The 23,564-nt window shown below is 35.9% G+C and overlaps 3 protein-coding genes across 3 annotated transcripts; 1 reads left to right on the top strand and 2 right to left on the bottom strand.

Moving 5' to 3' along the window:
* The first annotated feature begins 1,597 nt into the window (after nt 1-1,597).
* LOC127075945 (60S ribosomal protein L27a-3) lies at nt 1,598-2,343 on the top strand. Its single transcript, XM_051017482.1, has one exon. It carries the CDS (start codon nt 1,668-1,670, stop codon nt 2,109-2,111), a length of 444 nt encoding a protein of 147 aa, XP_050873439.1. The 5' UTR covers nt 1,598-1,667; the 3' UTR covers nt 2,112-2,343.
* Nucleotides 2,344-5,763: 3,420 nt separating this feature from the next.
* On the bottom strand, nt 5,764-8,178 carry LOC127137864 (uncharacterized). The gene is made up of 7 exons (XM_051064283.1): nt 7,888-8,178; nt 7,350-7,795; nt 6,905-7,265; nt 6,517-6,594; nt 6,351-6,425; nt 5,941-6,005; nt 5,764-5,827 (listed from the first exon to the last, which is right to left on the bottom strand). The coding sequence occupies exons 1-7, from the start codon at nt 8,176-8,178 to the stop codon at nt 5,764-5,766; spliced, it is 1,380 nt and encodes a 459-aa protein (XP_050920240.1).
* Nucleotides 8,179-20,227: 12,049 nt separating this feature from the next.
* LOC127137863 (uncharacterized) lies at nt 20,228-23,226 on the bottom strand. The gene is made up of 7 exons (XM_051064282.1): nt 23,139-23,226; nt 22,864-22,917; nt 22,690-22,785; nt 21,646-22,517; nt 21,366-21,549; nt 20,967-21,255; nt 20,228-20,669 (listed from the first exon to the last, which is right to left on the bottom strand). Exons 1-7 carry the CDS (start codon nt 23,224-23,226, stop codon nt 20,228-20,230), a joined length of 2,025 nt encoding a protein of 674 aa, XP_050920239.1.
* Nucleotides 23,227-23,564: the final 338 nt, after the last annotated feature.

Below are 23,564 nucleotides of genomic sequence, written 5' to 3'. Positions count from 1 at the left end.
AAATCTATTTTTTTATAAAATATTACAAACTTAAGAAAATTAATTGATATTTATTCGAATACAAATAATTGGATAAAAGTAATTTTTTAATTTTACAAATCACATAACACTTGTTTGATGAATATTTTTCTTTATTTTTTTTAATTATTTTTAATAACGTTTCTCTTAAACAAAATAGGAATTAAATATTTTCAATAACTTTGATAATTTTTAATAGTTTAAATTTTTTGAAAATATATAAAGTTGTAATGACTATGAAGAATGTGATATAAAGTATGAAGGAGAAACCATTGTGTTAAAAAATAATAATAATAATAAATTTAAATTAAATTAAAATAAATTATAAGAACATTAAAAAAAGAAAAAAAATAGTATTAATAAGATTTAGCTATATAATATTTCAAAGTCAAAGAGATAAATTAAATATTTTAGAAATCGCATTGGGCTTGTCGATTGAACCAAACCAATCAAATCGGTGAAAAAATGAAGAATCGACGATTTTTATAAATCGACTGATTAACTACTTGCTCTTTTTTCACAAAACACGACTCCGTTTTGATAAAAAAATTAAAATATAAAAATATTTTGCTTAAAACTTAATTGGAACACCTTTCACCCCTTAAATCTAATTTGTCTAGACAGTGCATTATATTGTGTACTATTTTGTTGTGTGCGGTGATTATGTTTAGAATTTGAGTTTAAAGAATGAATTTGTTAAATCATGATATTTTAAAATCTTGAAAATTTATAGGTGTCATAATTTTTTTAGAGACGGGATCATTTGGTTCGACCAATTTAATAACTATACATTTTCTTCATGGAGACTAGTTTATTCAACCAAATTACCCAGATTAATCTGGTTTAATCATTCGGTTCGACCAATGACATAGTGGTTCGACCAATAAATTAGTGAATTGGTACTCTTATTGATTTGATGACCAATCTAATTTTCAAAATAGTGAATAAATTTATTTAAAAGTGAATTTTTATTATTTTAAGAATTTAAAATAAAATTAAGAAATATAATAATAATAATAATAATAATAATAATAATAATAATAATAATAATAATAATAATAATAATAAAAGTAACAAATGAGGTTGCATGTTTAATAGAAAAAAAGGTTATATAGTGAAAATAATTAAGAAACAAAAAAAATTAATTAAAATAAATAAATATATTTGAAAATGTTACTTATGCATAAATAAAACATACATAAATAAAAGAAATATCATATTCTTTCAAATACGTTTTTCTATCTTATTTTAAAAAGTAAAATACAACTAAGGTGTTTTACTTTTTTGCTTTTAACAACTAAAAAATAGAAAAGAGTTTTTAAAAATACTTTTACAAAATATTATATTCAAACAAATTTTTAAATTTTAAATTTTTAAAAACTAAAAAAGAATTTTTAAGATATATTTCAAACAGACCCAAAGTATTTTGTTTCCAAAAATAGATGCACAAGCTGATTAGAAAAATAGGCCAGTTTATTTTCCAGTCCACATGGGTCAGTTTCATTTTAATTTCGGGCTAAGCCCATTTCAGTAAAAAAAATCAAAAGGCCAGTTTAAAACTTCATATATAAACTAAACTAAAATGGTGAGCCACAAAAAATACTGAATCCTAATTTTCACACTGGGGAAGAACAGAGAAGAAGGCGAAGATGACAACCAGATTGAAGAAGAACAGGAAGAAGAGAGGTCATGTCAGTGCCGGTCACGGTCGTATCGGAAAGCACCGGAAGCATCCCGGAGGTCGCGGTAACGCTGGAGGCATGCACCACCACCGGATCCTCTTCGACAAGTACCATCCAGGTTATTTCGGTAAGGTTGGTATGCGATACTTTCACAAGCTTCGTAACAAATTCTATTCTCCCATTGTGAACATAGACAGGCTCGCTTCTCTGATTCCTCAAGAGGTTAAGGACAAAGCTCTTAAGGAAAAGAAGGCTCCTGTTATTGATGTTACTCAGCATGGTTACTTTAAGCTTTTGGGGAAAGGAGTTTTGCCTCAGAATCAGTCTTTTGTGGTGAAGACGAAGCTTATTTCTAAGATTGCTGAGAAGAAGATTAAGGAGGCTGGTGGAGCTGTTATTCTTACTGCTTAGTTTTTTTAATTGTTATTGCTTTCGATTTAGAACAAATTAGGGTTTTTTTGCCCTTTTGGTTTTTGTTGTTGCTTTGTACTTTTTGATATTTCATTAGTGTTTTTCAATATGATTGCGAAATTGAATCTTAGGTTATAGAAATGAACTTCGATGAAATTTTGTTGTAATAAGCACGTTTATATTGTTTACATGCTCTGCAAAACAACCTCCTTAGTTTTGTTTTTCTGGTTTATTGTATGAGTCTCTGTTATTTTGACCTGGTTTCAACGGCTTACTTAGTCGAGGTAATAGGTTTGTATTGAATACTTCAAGATATCGTTTTTATGTTCACTAGCGTTCAGACGGGTTCAGACGTCTGCCCGCTTTTTTTAATACGCACAGTCATCCGTCTTTTGGATCAAAGCATTAAACCATGAGCCACTCTGAGTTTGTTGATTGGAATGGATGGCACCGTCAGTTTGTATAGGTATGCCGCCCTGGTCATGATTTAATGGATCTTTGTTCACTGTTGCAGGTCCCTTACGGATTTATTACGCCGTCTGCACTTCATTCATTGTAGGGTTTGAGCAAGGTTAGCAGGTGGGACATTTGACGCAGCCGAATTGGCATTGCAGCTGGTGTTCTGGTAATTTGTAGCTATTGGAAATTGAAGGCGGCCTTAAGAGCAGGAAGAGCATCATTAGATTTAACTGCACCAAAAAATGAACCATTACAAACTCCTAAGCCCAAAGTTAATTCTCTTTTGCTAGAAACAACTGATACAATCCAAAAAATGCAGTGAAATTGTTGATTATAAAAGTCACACGCGGTCAATTCATATTAGTTCACTGTACTTAGCCGGTGCAAATAACAAACATTTATGTGATAAATAAAGGTGGGAGGTATCTAAAGCCAAAAACTTCATCTCTTCATGTGAAGTCAAGCACGGACGCTCCGCATTAGCTAAACATGTTTCATATGATTTCATAATGAGATGTTATTTACTATCTAGAAACCAATCATGTTTTGACATGTTCAGCATGTGGCCTCCATAATCCCAGTCTGTACTTGTGCATGTTCGATATTAGCTTCTTATGTTTGCATTGTTCCAAACTATTAAACCTTCTACATTATCATGGTAATGCATGTGATGGCTGCCATATAATTCTTTTGCATGAGAAGATGTATGCAAGTTGGATTAATATTAGCTTAGAAACTTTGGCTTTTGCTAACAGTTGAAAGGCTATGTATTGATTAAGGATATTCATTGGTTTTGGATGGTTAAATTGGACATGAAAAAAAAATGGTTGAATGGATTTTGGATGAATGAAGGTAATGATGGATAATTGGATTGGAAAAAATAAAATGGATAAGGTTTAGAAAAAATGGATTAGAAAATTGGTTTTAAGGTAATAGAAATTATTTTGGTTTAATGTGGATTGGATTGTGGTTAGTTAATGGATAATTGGTTAGCTAATAAAATCAAGTCAAAAAAGATTCTAATAATAAAAGAATGTCAAAATTAATTTTGTAATTAAAAATAATGTTTCCTTCTAAAATTAATCGGCTAAAGAAAAATGATGAAATGGTTTCCTCGAAATCAAACTAATTCTCCAAAGTTGATTTGAATCTCAAAAATTAAATTTTGAATTAAAATCCAATTTGAACCTTTAAAATCCATTCAAAACTTCATGATTTAATTCGAAATGGATGGAATGATTATGGATCACATGATTAGAGATTTAGAGGTTGATGATTGACTTTGGTCAACTGGTTGACCAAAAAGTCAATAGTTGACCAAAAGTCAACCCAGGTAAAAATGCATATTTTCTCATTGACAAACGAATATGAATCACAATATCCCGAACCCAACGACTTTGGCCACACTATGAATCAAACTAGATGGAACCAGTCAAGCAAAAGGTCATGCACAAAATCCCTGACCAGCAAGTTCACGAACCAGGATTTCAAACCACATGATGTGCAATGCCATAAACTTCAATCTGACATTGATTTTAACAACCACAAACCTTGAATCCATGATGCCTGTTAGTTGATGTCAATCATGAATGAATGATGAGTATGCATGGGTATATCTGAGTCTTAAATCATGGGTTAGGTGGAAAAGCAAAAATGGAGGACAAATTTTGGGGTACAACAACTGCCCCTATTTAATCTTCTTGAACCTGAATACAGGAATTGCGGAAGCTTTTCAGGTATTCAAGGTAGAAGAGGATTAAATACTAACGTATCCAAAAATTTGCCCATTAAGAGTGGACGTAATGTGATGAGAGTTTTGTGGTTTGCCAGGAAAAGGTTAGGCTTTGGGTTAGTTAACAAAACTGGATTATTTTTTTTGTATTTTCTTGCTTGTAAGGCTTCATGTTATGCTTTATGAATGATATGCATGAGTGAAACGACGTGGTTTATGCATGATAATGATTTATGCAATGGTAAAACTAGATGCTCCTATAGACAGCAGAGAAAAATAAATGTCTGTTTTTTATGAGATTTCTATTGTACGTCATATTAAAAATAATATTATTACACTTTGAAAATGGTAAACAAAGATATTCAAAGATATATTGAAGCATGCAAAGTACTATTGATATTGTGTAGTCAGTGATGTTCTTTAAAAGGAATGTCGAACATGAAATCTTTATTCGAAGTATTTTCTTTTTCCCTGCAATTGTTTTCCGTAGTAAAGAAAAAATGTTAACCAAAGATTTTAATTGAATAGATCAATGTTAATTAACATGCAAGTAAAATGATAAAAAGGAAGAGAGTTTGCCTAAACCAAAGATTAACAAGGCAAATAGGAAAAAGAATAGAGTTTGTCTAAACTAGGGGATTAACAAGGCAAACGGGATAAAGAATATTGTTAAGTAAATTTTAATTGAATAGATCAATGTCAATTAACATGCAAGTAAAATGATAAAAAGGAAGAGAGTTTGCCTAAACCAAAGATTAACAAGGCAAACGGGAAAAAGAATAGAGTTTGCCTAAACTAGGGGATTAACAAGGCAAACGGGATAAAAAACAAAGTTTGCCTAAACCAGGGGATTAACAAGGCAGATAATATAAAGGAAGATTATGGGTTTCAAAACCAAGAGGAGTTGTATCGGAACCAAGAGAGAATGATTATTGAATATTTTTTTATATTGGTTGTGATTGATTTTAGTCTGAAGAAGAATATTCAGACATGGAGCTCTACAGTAGTGTCTAAACGTTCAAGGAGAGAGAATGTACATCCTCATCCTTTTTCTTCCTTTTATTTATAAATTTTTTTCTTGATTTGAATTGCACTCAAGTCTATGAATGGAGGTGAATACTTTGAACAACTAGGTCATACGTCCCATATCCAAAGATATTCAGAATAAGGATAAAAATACACCATCTTATTCTTCTCCATTTCTTAAGGCTCACGGCGCACAATTCGCATCGTATTTTTTTAAAGTGTTTTTAGTTTATTTGCAAAAATAATTTAGTCTTAAATGAATAAAAAAAATACATGATTAATGCGCACAGCAGAGAAAAATAAATATTTGTTTTTCTTTTTATGAGGTTTCTACTGTAGGTCGCATTAAAAATAATATTATTACATTTTGAAAATGGTAAATAAAGATATTCAAAATTATATCGAAGCATGCAAAGTAATATTGATACTGTGTAATCAATTACGTTCTTTAAGAGGAATGCCGAACATGAAATCTCTATTCGAAGTATTTTCTTTTTCCCTGCAATTGTTTTCCGTAGTAAAGAAAAAAATGTAAGACTCTTAAATTAGAATTTTTTTATCGAAAAAGATAGTAAAATTAATAGTAAGTAGTGTAATCAAGTTTTTGCTTACCTTATAAAGACTCGAATCAATTCTTCGTACACCCCTTTATCAATGCGCTCTTGAGATTTAAAAAACTACAAATACATGACGAAATGGCATATTATAAAAGAAATACATTCAGAACACTTGACTCGTTTGAATATAATATGGTTTATTGTGACACAAATAATACCTGGAGAATTGAGATACTTTATTTTAGTCTAGATTTGGTAGAACAACAACTATGACTTGTTTCTGAATTACCTGGATTTCTGGTAAATAAGGAAAACAATGGACTTAGTAAATATATATGGTTTTATTTACATAAACCACAAATAGCAGTTAAATTCATGCATTCAAAAATAATCTAGAGTAAATATATTCTTAAATGAATTAAATAAAAACCTCTCCATCCTTTGAGATATTATTTCTCTTTTCACCATTTTCCAAAGTTGTGTTTCATCTGTTATCACGGTGGAGCTCCAATCGATGGAGTAAATTTTCAAACGTTTGACCTGTTTCAATGAGGATGATAAAAATGTTACTGAAAGAGTGATAAAAGTGCAAGAATTTTTTTTATACGTATTACGGAAAAGATAAATACACCTTATTGTCGAGTTTGCCGATGGATGAAATACTTTGTTCATCCTTCCATGTGTTCCATTTATCTTCAAAGTCTGTTATCTAAAATTTATTGCATAAGAATAGTGAGAATAACTATCACCCCATTTATATCTAACATAAAAGCATAAAATAAATGATTAAGTATAACTTACTTTCATGTCGAAGCAAGTTTCAACATTCTTTCGTCTCAACTCCTTACATAATTGAAAGATTTCACCGTGTTCTAGTTTGGCTGTATATTAAAGCAAAAGAAAATTATATTTAGTTATTATCTATCTATGATATAAATAATACAATATAGCTTGGTATGTCGTGTAACCAAAATGGGAATCAACGTGTGAACAATTTTTTCAATGTACTTAATAAATACCTGCGGGTGCGATAAAATAATTTGCTTGTAGACTACATTTTTTGTGTAGTCACCATCTTCTCCTTTCAATTTTCCTTCCCTGGTTAAAACTCTTGTTGTAGTCTGTGAAACACCCCTGGATAAAGCCACATATAATTGTCCATGATTAAAAACATGTCGTGGAAGATATATTCCAACATTTGGAATGGTTTGTCCTTGTGATTTATTTATTGTAATTGCAAAACTTAGTCGCACAGGAAACTGCTTTCTACTAAGGACAAAAGGCAGTTCATCACCTGCAAATGTTTTTATTTTAATTTTAGGCAAAAAAGCACGTTTTCCTGCGTTGCTTCCTGTCAAGATTTCCACATCCAATATATTCATAAATAAACCAAGACATAATAACCAGGTCCCATTACACAATCCATATCTAGGATCTAGATTTCGTAGCAACATCAATGGTGCACCCTTTTTTATCTTTAGAATATGTCGTGACAAACTACCTAGTGCAATTGAGTTTAAGAATTCTTGCTGGTATAAATTATGATTATCTCCTTCAACCTCGTCAAACGATAACAAATTATGTTCTTCTCCTGGAAACTGATCGATAATCATATCATTCAATTTCCGGACATCATCATTTGTTGGTGTCAAAATAGCTCTTTGTACCATATATGGGGCATCCCAACCATACAATTCTAAATTAGGAAAAATATGTTGGATAAGTACTTGTATGGAATGTTCACCTTCCCATGGGATTGCAATATGTAAAGGTAACCTCACCATGTCATTTGGTTTGGTAGGTTCAACGCCATCACCAATGCGAATAAGAAATTCTGCAAACTCTTGATCATGCAATGATCGCATATTTTGACGCAAATGCAAAATCTTGGTATGATTCCATAAATGAGACTGAACAATACACGCTGAAATCATTTGTGCCTTAGTACCTTTTCTTACAACTGGAAGAACTTGACGAAAATCCTCCCCCCCCTGATCAGAACTTTTCCACCAAATTGAGCATTGTTGCTACAAATGTCTTGTAATGATCGATCTAAGGCTTCCAAACAATTTTTGTTTGTCATTGGTGCTTCATCCCAAATTATTGCGGCAGCAACTCTAATGATATTTGCAAGATCCTTTTGCTTTTGAATACCACAAATGGAACTCGATTGAATATCAATAGGTATCTTAAATCGAGAGTGTGCAGTCCTACCACCGGGTAACAATGTTGCAGCTATACCAGATGATGCAGTTGCTAAGAGAATTTCTCCTCTACTTCTTAAACTTGCCATTAATGTTCTATAAAGGAATGTTTTACCTGTTCCTCCTGGACCATCAACAAAAAATACCCCACTGTGTTTTTGAACAATTACATTCATAATGGTGTTGAATGCAATCATTTGATCATTATTTAACTTAGCAATAGATTCAATATCTTCATTGGGGATATTGATCGCTAACTCCTCTTGTATGATACTTGGAATTGCACCTCTATCTATTGTATTAGGGGGTAAAGGTGGGAGATCATAATCTTCAATCTTTTTACCGTGCGGGTTAAGAGTTCATTCAAGTCCTTCAACAACATATTAGTTAAGTCTGATTCCACAACATTGTTAGCTGTTTGATAATCCTCTACCATATGTGTAAAAAACTTGTAAGGGCAAACTGTCATACAACATACAATCATAGGTTTCGATGATGACAAATGACCACCATGGATGAATCGACAATGTCGATTCCACCTCTACAAAACAAATGCAACGTATCACCTATCATATCCCTTTCATTGCTCATTTGTACTGGTATATTTTGTACAACATATGTGGACAAAGTGCGGTCATGACAAAAGGCATGAAAACCACAAAAATGTTATTTTTTGCAGATCTGTAGGGGATGAGTCGACCGTAGGGTCGGCACATGACATAGTACATTCCCCACGGGTCAGCGCATGAACACAGCGCTTTTTCCACGGGTCAGCGCACAATATGCTTGCGTCGACCGCAGGAGTCAGCGCATGACCCAAGGGTCAGCGCACGCCGAGCTATGGTCGACGCATACTGAAGCATTGTTCAGTCTGACCAAAACTGCAGGCCATGCGTCGACGCATAGTCCTGCTATGGTCGACCGTTCATGCGCAAATTCAGTTTTCTGATGTTTCCCACTCTGTTTGAAAAGTTGTTAAGTGGGTTGGTTGGTTGGTTACTATAAATAGAATTTCAAGTTACTTGTATCAACTAACATTTTGATTTTTGATTCAAGTGTTCAAAGAAACAAGAAAAAGTGAAATAGGTGTCCAAGATTCATCATCTTCATCTTCAACATCTCACAACACATCAACTACACACAACCATTTTTGAGGTGCTTTGTGATTGGTTAAAGGTGATAAGGTTTGAAGCCGTGATTGGGGAATCCGGTTCGGGTTGAAGCTTGTGACAGGTTTTTTCTTGAATAAAATCGTTAGGGTTTTGTCCTCCAAGACTGGTTTGTGTTTGGGGGTTTTTGGACGAATTTCTTCATCAATTTTCAGCTGAGCGAAGGTGATTGAGAAGAGGAAGTCTTCGTCAATCTAGTAGCGGATTCAGTGATATTGAAGGGAAGATTTCGGGTTCGATTTGTTGTAGTTGAGATCAGCCGGGTCGAGGGTTTGAAGAAATAAGGGTTATTCAACAAAGGGGCTGGAATCGGAGGTCTATCAACAATAATCGAAGGACTTGATTCACATTGAATCAAGGAACAAGGAGTGGAAGCAACATTCAACATCTTGAGAGTTCTGTTGTATATTTGCTTTGCAATCCTTGTATAAACGGTTAAATTCAACAGGTGATATCTATTAAATCATCTCAATTCTAGTTTTAGAATTGAGGGCAGACGTACCCCGAAGCGAGGACGGCGAGGGAACTGCCTCATCAAATCTGTGTCTTCTCTAATTTTCTGCATATTTGTTTTCAGCTTAAAAATTAAGTGATTTTTGTATAAGCACTTTTATCAAACCTTAATATTAATTGAGTAAGAGGTTAAAACTCTGTTTTTGAATCCAAAGTAAAATAGGATATTGTACTAGATTAATTGGAATCACTTACTCAACACAAATATCACTTGGAGTGTTTTCACACACCAAGTGTTTGATAATTTGCCTAAACCAAAATTATCTTAAGTGTGTATCTAGTTTGATTTGCTATTTGAATCATTGGAACTAGGAATCCTAGTAAGTGAAACAAATCATTGATTGTGTGACTAGTGTAGTGATTCTTATTCCACATTATCACTAATCCATAGGCTTGACGCATATCCGGTTTTCCAATAACAGTTCGTTTTAGACTATATTTTCCTCGGCCGCTTCCGCACTTAAAACAAATTTTCAAAACCAATTTTTCAATTGGTAGCGCCGGCTTATTTTTTAATTGGGATCTATTCAACCCCCCCCCCCCCCCCCCTTCTAGATCCGTGCCATAGTCTAACAAGTGATATCAGGAGCTCCGGTTCACTCCGTGCTTCAAAATATAACTTTGATGGAAAATGGCTAACGAACCTAAAAAGGCTTATAATAGAGCTCCCGTTTTCAATGGTGAAAATTATAGTTATTGGAAAGACTGTATGCGGGTGCACATAAATTCCATAGATAGAAAAATATGGAACGTTATTCTCAATGGTCCAATTGAAATAACCATGACCAATGAGAATAATGAATTAGTGCCTAAGCCCGAAGCACAATGGACCGATGATGATGAAAAGAAATACAATTATGATTGGAAAGCCAAAAATATCCTAATCTCCTCATTAGGTGTAGATGAATACTATCGTGTATCCCATTGTCCTACTGCTAAGGCCATGTGGGATTCACTACAAATCGCCCATGAGGGGACGAACGATGTTAAGTTGGCAAGAATCAACACACTAACACAAGAGTTTGATCTCTTTTTCATGGAGCAAGGGGAAACCATTGCTGAAATGCAAAAGAGATTTACTCATCTTATCAATCGATTACATTCACTAGGTAGGCCGGTTTCCAATGATGTTGCTACTAATAAGATCTTGAGATGTCTTAACAGGGAATGGCAACCGAAAGTGACCGCCATCAAAGAAGCGAATGATCTTACCATATTAGACTTGACAACATTATTTGGCAAACTACAAGAGCACGAACAAGTACTCTTGAGCCTAGAACAACACGAAAAGAAAGAAAAGAAGGACAAAGCAAAGGTGAGTGAAAAGAAATCCATAGCTCTTAAGACTTCCTCCTCGAAGTCTCAAGCAAAAGAGCAAAGTGATTATTCCTCGAGCGACGAAGAAGAAGAGGACAAGAGCGAAGATATGGGGTTGTTCGTTAAACGTTACAATCGTTACGTGAGAAAGAACGGTATCCAACATTCCGAGAAGAACTTGGTAAACTTCCGGAAACAATCTAGGTACTCTAAATATGATGACGCAAAAGGTAAAATGACTAGAGGGTCGTGCTATACGTGTGGAAAGCCCGGTCATTACAAACCGGACTGTCCGATGAACAAGAAGACAAAGGAAAAGGAATCATACAAATCACACAAGAAATCATCAAAGCCAAGGAGAGCATACATAGCTTGGGAGAGCGATAGAGACTCCTCCGATGATGAAAGTTCTAGTGATGAAGATGAAAATGCAAACCTATGTCTCTCTGCTCATCAAAAGAACAAAAAGAAACAGGTACGATATGCTAAATATGAAAAATCCTCTAGTATGTCTCATCATGAATTACAAGCTGCATTTGATACTTTACACTGTGAAGCTAAAAAGGCCTTTAAAAGGCTTGCCTCAAATAACAATTTTTTACTCATTTAGAACAAAAAATTCGAGAATCCGAAAGGAAACTTGAGGCACTTAAGGCTTCTATAGTAGAAAGCACAAAAGCAGGTTGTGAGGACCTTAGAAGTAGAATGATGAACTTTGGGTGTGATACTTGTTACATTTTGCAAGGTGAAGTAAGAAACCTAAAGGCCAAACTTGACAAGGCTCTTGAGCCCAAGATTACCTTTGCAATCGATAAATCAAACTTTCGAAAAAGTATGGTTAATCCATATCAAAAATATAAATATGTTATAAAGGATGAAGATAGCAAAGGCAATCAAAATGTAAATTTCTCTTGTCTTTATTGTTGCAAGAAAGGCCACTCCATTGCTAAATGCAGATTTAGGAGATTTTTAGTTCCTAAAGGCATTTATCAATGGCTGCCCAAATGCAACCATTTCGTTCCTCACCATTCAGGACCCAATAAGCCATTGGGTACCTTCTCGTGTTAATTTCATTTCCATAGGTACAATGCCTCGAGACCATCGAAAGAAGATGGGTTCTCGACAGTGGATGCTCAAGGCACATGTCAGGAGACATATCACTCTTCATTGACTTCGTGGCTAAGAAGAAAGGATATGTAACCTATGGTGACAACAACCGTGGAGCAATACTAGGTAAAGGTAGTGTAGGTAACCCTTCTTCCACTACTATTTCTGATGTATTGCTTGTCGAAGGTCTTAAACACATAGGTTACATGTCAGGAGACATATCACTCTTCATTGACTTCGTGGCTAAGAAGAAAGGATATGTAACCTATGGTGACAACAACCGTGGAGCAATACTAGGTAAAGGTAGTGTAGGTAACCCTTCTTCCACTACTATTTCTGATGTATTGCTTGTCGAAGGTCTTAAACACAATCTACTTAGCATCAGCCAATTATGTGACAAAGGATACAATGTATCGTTTTCAAAAGACTGTTGCAAAATTGTACATAATGATGATAAGAAGAGTATGTTTAATGGCCTGCGAGTGAATAATGTCTATATGTTAGACTTGAACGAAGTATCGTTAACAAGTGACAAATGCCTTGTAACAATGAGTGAAGATTCATGGTTATGGCATAGGCGTTTAGCACATGTTAACTTTGACTTACTAAACAAAATAGTCTCAAAAGATCTAGTCTTAGGTCTCCCCAAAATAAAGTTCACCAAGGATCACCTTTGTGATGCTTGTCAAAAAGGGAAGCAAATGAGGATCTCATTTAAATCCAAAAATATTGTTTCAACAACGAGACCTCTCGAACTTCTTCATATGGACTTATTTGGGCCATCTAGGATTAAAAGTCTAGGAGAAATTATTACGGTTTCGTAATAGTGGATGACTTTTCTAGATTTTATTGGACTATCTTTTTAGTAAGCAAGAGCGATACGTTCGCCGCCTTTGAAAGGTTTGCTAAGCTTTCCCAAAATAAATTAAATACAAACATTGTTTCAATTAGAAGCGACCATGGGGGTGAGTTCGAAAACCATTTATTTGAAGAATATTGCGGTAACCATGGTATCGATCATAACTTCTCCACTCCACGTACTCCTCAACAAAATGGGGTTGTGGAGCGTAAAAATCGAATTTTGGAAGAATTGGGAAGAACAATGATTAACGAAAGTGGTTTACCGAAATATTTTTGGGCCGACGCCATTAGTATGGCTTGTTATGTTTTGAATAGGGTGCTCATTCGCCCCATTCTAAATAAAACACCGTATGAGCTTTTAAAATGGCGAAAGCCAAATGTTTCTCACTTACATGTTTTCGGTTGCAAATGTTTTGTATTAAATAATGGAAAGGAAAACTTGGGCAAATTCGATTCCAAGGCCGACGAAGGTATCTTCCTCGGATACTCTCAATCGAGTAAAGCATATAGAATATATAACAAACGATTACTTGCTGTGGAAGAGTCTGTACATGTCACTTTTGATGAATCCTATCCGAGAAACGTCGGAAAAGGTAGTGTTGTTCATGGTGCAGGTACATCTACGAAAGACATACTCAAGGGTGGCGAGCCGGGGATTGATCAACCCGACAAAGTCAAAGTTGAGGAGGATAAAGATGTACACCATGAGGAAACCGAGGTAGCTCATCCGCCTTCAAACGATGATCTCCCTCAAGCTTGGAAGTCTTCCAAAGACCATCCAATTGACAACATTCTCGGAGATATCTCAAAGGGTGTTACAACTCGATCGAAGCTAAGTAATTTCTGTTATCACTTCGCTTTCGTTTCACAAATAGAACCTAAAAACCCTAAAGAAGCCCTACTCGATGAACACTGGTTTTTGTCAATGTAGGAGGAATTAAATCAATTTACTAGAAATGAGGTTTGGGACCTTGTCCCTCCTCCGCGAGGTCATCAAGTAATCAGCACCCGATGGGTGTTTAGGAACAAGTTAGACGAAAACGGGGTAATAACCCGTAACAAGGCGCGTTTAGTCACGTAAGGGTATAACCAAGAGGAAGGCATCGACTATGAGGAAACTTATGCGCCGATTGCCCGACTCGAGGCTATACGCCTTCCTTGCCTTCGCTTGTGCGAAAGACTTTAAACTATTCCAAATGGATGTTAAAAGTGCGTTCCTTAACGGTCACATAAATGAAGAGGTCTACGTCGCACAACCTCCGGGTTTTGAATCTCATGAGTATCCAATCATGTTTACAAACTAAAAAGGGCTTTATATGGTCTCAAACAAGCTCCTAGAGCTTGGTATGAGCGACTAAGTAAATTTTTGCTTGATCAAGGTTACTCAAGAGGAAAGGTTGACACAACACTCTTCATTAAACGTCAAGGAAAGCACTTGATATTAGTACAAATTTATGTTGACGATATTATATTTGGGTCTACTAACATGAATCTCGTGAGAGAATTTTCTGATCTTATGCAGGGTGAATTCGAGATGAGTATGATGGGGGAGCTCACATACTTTCTCGGTTTGCAAATTAAACAACTCAATGAAGGAACATTCGTGAGTCAAACAAAGTATTGTTTGGACCTTATCAAGAGATTTGACATGGCAAAAGCTAAGGCCATTGACACCCCCATACCAACATGTGCAAACTTGAATAAAGATGAAAACGGTAAGGACGTAGAGGTAAAAAGGTATAGAGGTATGATTGGATCTCTTCTCTATTTTACTGCTTCTCGTCCCGACATTATGTTTAGCGTGTGTATGTGCGCAAGATACCAATCATGTCCCAAGGAATCCCATCTAAAAGCTGTCAAACGGATACTTCGATACCTATCCGGTACTCCGAAGTACGGACTATGGTATTCCAAAGGAAATGATTGCTCATTGGTAGGCTTCTCCGATTCCGATTTTGCCGGTTGCAAATCGGATAGGAAAAGCACTAGTGGCACTTTTCACTTATTTTCAAATTCTTTGGTCAGTTGGCATAGCAAGAAACAAGTTTCTGTTGCTTTGTCAACCGCCGAAGCGGAATACGTTGCCGCCGGTAGTTGTTATGCACAAATCCTATGGGTTAAGCAACAACTATTGGATTTTAATCTCAAACTCGAACGTATTCCCATTTTCTGTGACAATACAAGTGCCATTAATCTTACCAAAAATCCTGTGCTGCATTCTCGCACCAAACATATCGAAATTCGACACCATTTTCTTCGGGACCATGTAGAGAAAGGCGATGTTGTATTCCAACATGTTGACACTAAAAACCAACTAGCGGACATCTTCACAAAGCCGCTAGCTATTGAGCCTTTCTTTCATATTCGCCGAGAACTTGGTATTCTCGATATTTCGGAACGGGCATTATAAATTGCTGGTTTTATCTTATTTCATTTAAGACTATAATCTTGTACTTCTAACAAGTTGATGTTGTTGCAAGCACAAGTTTATTGTTCATCAAGTTACTCCGGCATCGAGGTGATATTGTTCCTTTACCTTTCTCTCTCTCTCTCTCTCTCTCTCTCTCTCTCTCTCCAAATTTTCATGGTTAAATAGTTGTACTGCATAATAATATTGTATATATATATATGACGTATCTCTTTGGATGTTTAATGTTGTGTGGCATTCTAATTATGCATCAAACATGTGAGCGTATGTGCAGAAAAGTGAAAAACTGGAAATTTTGCCTGTATGAGTCGACCGTAACAGGGCAATGGTCGACGCACACTTAAAAATCTTTCTGTTTTTCAAAATCCAAACAGTATGCGTCGACGCATGCATAGTGTATGGTCGACGCATCGCACGAAAACTCAGTTTTTCTCTGCAGAAAACCTTCAAACTTCCCATGCATTTACCATTTCAAATTTGAATTCATTGTGCATTCAACTCATTACATTGTAAGTTGCATCTACCTAGTGCCTATTGTCTCTTGGCCTCTCCTCTTCCCAAAACCCTAAATTCTCATCTACAAAAAGGGCAAACTTCTTTCTTGACAATCATTCTCAACACACTTACACCAATCTTCACTCTCTCTTTTGCAAAAAGCCTCAGAACCATTACCCATGGCCTCCTCATCCCGAAGACCTACCGGTAAGAGATCAAGGGAAACATCCTCTGCCTCCTTACCCATCACCGTTGTGTCATTAGTTCCACCAGCACTTGTCAACACCTTCAACAAGGACATTGGTAAAAGAGGAGTTGTGCGGCAACATGCATTCTACAAACTCATAGCAGAGCGGATGCATCTCGTAGAAATCATGTCTCTGCTACAGTATCACGCCATTGTCAACTTCCTAGAATGCAATGCCAAATATAGTGAGGACCTGGTCCGTGTGTTCTACACCTGTCTTCATGACAAGTTTCGTGGTCAAAGGTTTCACTCCAGAATCGGCACAACAAAGGTATCCTTTAAGTCTGCCGTTTGGAATAAATTTTTTGACACGACTGTGGCTGCTGATGAAAATCCTCTCGCTGAGGTAACTGATTCTCACACAATCGAAGGGTATGAATTTAAGAGTGCTCTGAACGCTATGCTGAGACGACCCTACCCGGACCACATTGTAAACAGTGACGCGTTCCCACGAACTGTCACTGCCTGGAAACTGAAAACAGGTGAGCGCATTCTCCAGTGGATTGTGTCACGCATACTGCAACCTAAGAAGGGTGGTCTCTCCCGAGTTGAACAAGCTGAAGTTCATCTCATATACATCTTAAAGAATCAGCGGAAAATAAACTGGCCCTACTACATTGCTAGTAGGATGTTCAGCTTACGAGACTCCGGACAAGGAACGGCTCTGGCCTATGGATCTTTCATTCAAGAGGTCCTTACGGTAGCTGACGTTGATTATCCGTCCTTTCCGTATACCTCCATTTCCTCAGACAAAGAATTCAGCCCAAAAACTTTGTCTATGATGGGATATTTTTGGTGTGATGAGCGGAGAATATACAAATTTGTTCGCCGAGGGTTTGTTCCTACGAATGTTGAAGAAGATGATGAAAGTGATGAAAGTGAAGAAGAAGATCAAGAGGAAAATGAAGAAGAAGGAGCTGGACAAGCATTTGACCAGCATGATAGTCCTCTACAAGCGGACACACACGACTACAATCACTCCGCTTGGGTTCAGAGTTCACATTCAACTGAAGAAAATGCTCCCAACCAGGGTGGCTGGGGTGAATGGCAAGATATGGGCTGGTCAACGCAACGACAATTCTATCAGCCATATCAACATGGTGCTGAAGCATCTCCACCGTCTCCTCCGCAATAAGGCAACTCGTCTGAGCTTTTAGATATGATGCGAAATATACAGCTGGCTCAACAATCCTTCATACAAACTCAGGATGAGTGCTATGCTCATATTAGCAGCCAGCTTCAAGCACAAAATGAGAGGCTCGATAGCCTCTCTACCAACATGAGTGAACGGTATGCATCGTTCACTGAAACGTTTGAACGACAGGAGCGGTCCGTCGATGTGGGCCTCAAGTATCTCGATAGTGTTGCTGATCAAATAACGGATGCTTGTTTCAGTCGAGGACGAGGCCATTAGGACATAGAACTACATATGCATCTACATTTTTGTTGTTTGACTGTATTCATTTTTCTGTTATGCTTGTTTGTGCAAATCAAATTTAATGATTATCTCCGTTTAATTAATGACTATCGTTCAGTAATGATATTTGATGTGATATTGTCATCTGATATTGTTATCTCCTGTTATATTTTCTGTTACGTTGACTACTCGTTCTTTTTCTCTTTTTGATGTTGTCAAAGGGGGAGAAGACCATGTACCAAACCAAAGCCAAGATGATATTCACAACAGTTTGTTAGACAGTCTTAGATTACAAAAGAAAGGGGGAGTGTGTAAAATATGTGTAAATATTGCATGTTGTTTTCTCTTTGGTTTCACACAGGTTGTCATCATCAAAAAGGGGGAGTATGTAAGGGCAAACTGTCATACAACATACAATCATAGGTTTCGATGATGACAAATAACCACCATGGATGAATCGGCAATGTCGATTCCACCTCTACAAAACAAATGCAACGTATCACCTATCATATCCCTTTCATTGCTCATATGTACTGGTATATTTTGTACAACATATGTGGATTAAGTGTGGTCATGACAAAAGGCATGAAAACCACAAAAATGTTATATTTTGCAGATCTGCAGGGGATGAGTCGACCGTAGGGTCGGCGCATGACATAGTACATTCCCCACGGGTCAGCGCATGAACACAGCGCTTTTCCCACGGGTTAGCGCACAATATGCTTGCGTCGACCGCAAGGGTCAGCGCATAAACCACGGGTCAGCGCACGCCGACCTATGGTCGACGCATACTGAAGCATTGTTCAGTCTGACCAAAACTGCAGGCCATGCGTCGAAGCATAGTCCTGCTATGGTCGACCGTTCGTGCGCAAATTCAGTTTTCTGATGTTTCCCACTCTGTTTGAAAAGCTGTTAAGTGGGTTGGTTGGTTGGTTACTATAAATAGAATTTTAAGTTACTTGTATCAACTAACATTTTGATTTTTGATTCAAGTGTTCAAAGAAACAAGAAAAAGTGAAATAGGTGTCCAAGATTCATCATCTTCATCTTCAACATCTCACAACACATCAACTACACACAACCATTTTTGAGGTGCTTTGTGATTGGTCAAAGGTGATAAGGTTCGAAGCCGTGATTGGGGAATCCGGTTCGGGTTGAAGCTTGTGACAGGTTTTTTCTTGAATAAAACCGTTAGGGTTTTGTCCTCCAAGACTGGTTTGTGTTTGGGGGTTTTTGGATGAATTTCTTCATCAATTTTCAGCTGAGCGAAGGTGATTGAGAAGAGGAAGTCTTCGTCAATCTAGTAGCGGATTCAGTGATATTGAAGGGAAGATTTCGGGTTCGATTTGTTGTAGTTGAGATCAGCCGAGCCGAGGGTTTGAAGAACTGAGGGTTATTCAACAAATGGGCTGGAATCAGAGGTCTATCAACAACAATCGAAGGACTTGATTCACCTTGAATCAAGGAACAAGGAGTGGAAGCAACATTCAACGTCTTGAGAGTTTTGTTGTATATTTGCTTTGCAATCCTTGTATAAACGGTTAAATTCAACAGGTGATATCTATTAAATCATCTCAATTCTAGTTTTAGAATTGAGGGCAGACGTACCCCGAAGCGAGGACGGCGGGGGAACTGCCTCATCAAATCTGTGTCTTCTCTAATTTTCTGCATATTTGTTTTCAGCTTAAAATTAAGTGATTTTTGTATAAGCACTTTTATCAAACCTTGATATTAATTGAGTAAGAGGTTAAAACTCTGTTTTTGAATCCAAAGTATAATAGGATATTGTACTAGATTAATTGGAATCACTTACTCAACACAAATATCACTTGGAGTGTTTTCACACACCAAGTGTTTGATAATTTGCCTAAACCAAAATTATCTTAAATGTGTATCTAGTTTGATTTTCTATTTGAATCATTGGAACTAGGAATCCTAGTAAGTGAAACAAATCATTGATTGTGTGACTAGTGTAGTGATTCTTATTCCACATTATCACTAATCCATAGGCTTGACGCATATCCGGTTTTCCAATAACAGTTCGTTTTAGACTATATTTTCCTCGGCCGCTTCCGCACTTAAAACAAATTTTCAAAACCAATTTTTCAATTGGTAACGCCGACTTATTTTTTAATTGGGATCTATTCAACCCCCCCCCCCTTCTAGATCCGTGCCATAGTCTAACAAAACTCATTCCAATGGCCTCTAACATCAGTAGGTTCACAAAATATTAAAATCGTCACGAATAACCTTCGTAAAACATATGGCATTCGGAGACTCGTAGCCTTAACCAAACAATCACGAATACTATGATCAGTCTCTAGAAACCCCCTATCCTCGGCTGATTTTTTGAATGTACTGAAAGTCATGCCATTATTTGTAAGAATATATTCCCAACTGGTTGGACCTGTGACATGAGATAACAACAGTCGCAAGTAAAACTTATCTCCCTCCGAAGTGATACCGTATAGATTCTCCCGATAAATTTTCTTGTTGATCGCCTATGATGCCATTCCATATCCCGCTTGTTCCAACAATAATGCTTTGGAATCTCTCTATACAGATACTTTCTTGCTTGTGGATCTCATAGATTCAATGCAAAGAATTGTGTGAGCATTGTTTTGGAGTTGCGTTCATTATTTAACACATCTGCAATTTGCTGATGATCATAAAAGCGCACTTGATGACGGTTCAACAAGTGGATATGCAATCTTTCAACCGAAGGATATAATCGGTAAATAGTGAATCGAAATATTTTCCATAATGCCTCGGGAGCACAAATCCATCTTGCATCAACATATTGCTGAACTTCATCCATGTATGATCCTTTATGAACCTCCATAGCCACACGACCAGGGCCCTTGTACACATATTTGTATAGATACTTGATACTTCTAATGCTACTGCAAATCTCTACATTGATGTGACAGTCATACTTTAACAGTAACCAAGGGTTATAAGGAACCACCCATCTATTATCGACAAACCTATCTTTACCTAACGATACAGACTCATCAAACCTTCTCCTATACTCGGGATATGAGTCAGTGCCTTGACGTGTTTCATCCAAGAATTATTTGGGATACCTTTTTTTACAATGTCCGTCTTTCATACATGGAGACTTTCGATTGATTATGCCGCAAGGCCCGTGGATCATATGTCTTACAACAGCTTCATGCAACTGTGGTTCACATTCTAATTTAGGTATTTCTCCTCTTACCATACTATCATAATCTTTTGGGTCACGCAACTTATCGTTACTTTCTAAGACCAACAACATATGCACATGCGGCAGTCCTCACATTTGAAATTCAGTGACATACATGTAGCTTTTAACTTTACCCAAGACTCCTTTATTAATAACACCATCCTTCAATTTCTCAAATTTCGAACGAAATATTCTTGTTAGCAAATCTGGACAATCTTGTGGTGTTTGAAAAGGAAAAAGTTCTGATGTTATCTCACTCCAAGAAGGATTGCATGTCATTGTTAGAAAAATATTTGGTTTACCGCCATTAAGAACAATAGCCATGCCATCTTCATAACGTTGTGTCATGTCTCGACGACCACCAATAAATGATGATGGCAATATTGTTCTTTTTCCAATGTTCTCTACGATGATTCATGAAATGCATTAGTATTAGAATATATGAATTATTAGCATTAGAAGTACAACTAATTATTAATCTAAAACTGTATATTTATGCTATATGAAGTTGTACCTGCATTAGTTTCACCAACATGCAAAGCATCATGTAAACCTTGGTAGAATTCAGAACGTATATCACTTTGGTGCTCTTTAATCCACCTTAATCTCCCTGATTCAATTTTGACATAATTGTCTACAACATATTGTTGCAACAGTCGACCCGCATTTAACAACATTGATTGATCATTTGGGCGAATCTACAGTTGATTGAAAAAAATGTCGGTGTTAAATGTAAAGTTTTTTAAACAACACTTAGCTAAGTAGATTATCTACTAAAATTAATCCAAATTTACCTGAAGCATGTAACTGTAATATGCTCGACATGGCACTCTTCGTCCATTGCATTTTGTTGTGTTAATGTCCCAACCATGCGTCCCAAATGGAAACAATACAGGGTATTGCAAAGGATCATAATATCCCTTTGTCTCTTGAACTTTCTTGAGATTTCCATCACAGCGAATGACATTAATATCCCTTCCATAATCCATAAAATCTACATCACATCCAACAATAATTCCCGCAACTTGTTCAGCAGTTGGAAGATTGTATTGATGGTGATTACTTGGACGCTCCTTAAGTATGAGGCTACATTCACTGATATTTGGAAGTATTGAAAGTTGCTTGAACCTAATTACAAAAGGATTAAACTGATGGAGCATTTTCTGTAATTTGTGAACTACATTTTGGTGCAGCTGTGGATTTTCCTGCATTCTATTATGTAGCTCATTATCGGTGTCGTAGATGTATAGTTGTAAGAAATGCGGCCTAACACCCTCATTTGGATAGAAACCTCCTATGTTATGGTAAAAAGCACCTTGAGCATGAAATGTGTATATACCACGACCAGATGCAAGAATATTCTCATCAACATGAACACCAATTGAAGTGAATGAAAGCACATGATTATAACTTCGAATATGTTGCCTAAAATGTTTTCCTTCAACTGAACCATCCAAAAATAATTGTTGCAATTCTATAGGAGCATCAACTCGTGAGAATGATACCTTTCCACCATTACAACACGTGTCACGTGATTCATGATGAAACAATCTTGCATTGCAGTGTCTACAGGTAAATGGATGAGACAACCGAGATTTTGCCATCATCATATTATTTTTGAAATTTTGAGCAATATTGTGCTTTGCTCGAAAAGCATGTCCTGATTCTACAAGCAGAAGTTTGATATTGATTACTAAATATTATCTAAAATCTAAAGTACAAATAAAAAATATATGCAAGATGCCTCAATTATTATATTTTAATATTGCATGATTTTAAATTTTACATCACATGAGCAAATGCTACATTTATTTGAAGCAAATTTTTTACGAACATACCTTGAGGACGACGTGATAATGCACCATTTTCTCTGGCGTCCATGTTAACATATGATATTACTGCATCCTCCAAAGCTTCATCAACATCCATATCATCTAATACGAAAATAATAATTAATATATATACATTTGTAAAAATTAATACTCGCATACTTAGAACTATATCACTTATACCTGTATCGGATTGACTCGTGTTGTTTCGTTGATTAGGTGATGTGTAATTACGATCTGCGGGTTTAAATACATAAAATAAGATATGGCGAAAGCGAATAAAATTATGAAATGTAATATATATATATATATATATATATATATATATATATATATATATATATATATATATATATATATATATATATATATATATATATATATATATATATATATATATATATATATATATATATATATATATATATATATATATATATATATTGATCATCACCAACCAAGTGCAACATCATTAACATGTGTAATTCTACTTGGGCCAGCTTCACTGTCATGAGTTCCTTGAAAGTGTGATCTTGGAAAAGTCATATTTGTAAAATTTTGAAATGGAACTCTCGACTGACTGTTTATAGGGCGAGATGTTTGAGCTTGTTTCTCTTGCTCTTTTCGCCGCCTATAATTTTCACGTCGTCTCGACAAATTATTTTCTCTCTGCTCGTTGCTCATATTTTGTCTCCTCTTCCTTTCATTTTCGGTCCTTCTTGACCTCTGTTGTTGACTTGATATTTGACGGGTATTATTTTCCATTTTATTAATGTAATTGTCAACTGGAAACTATACCGAATCCTCTACAAAAACAATTGATCGAAAATTGATATATCATCAGAAGATGATTTGATATAATTTTTCTTCTTCAATCACTATAT

This window comes from Lathyrus oleraceus, chromosome 4, assembly GCF_024323335.1.
Source record: "Lathyrus oleraceus cultivar Zhongwan6 chromosome 4, CAAS_Psat_ZW6_1.0, whole genome shotgun sequence".
In the NCBI taxonomy this organism is placed as follows: domain Eukaryota; kingdom Viridiplantae; phylum Streptophyta; class Magnoliopsida; order Fabales; family Fabaceae; genus Lathyrus; species Lathyrus oleraceus.
The sequence above is the reverse complement of the archived record's forward strand: the minus strand, read 5'-3'. Positions and strand labels throughout refer to the sequence as shown.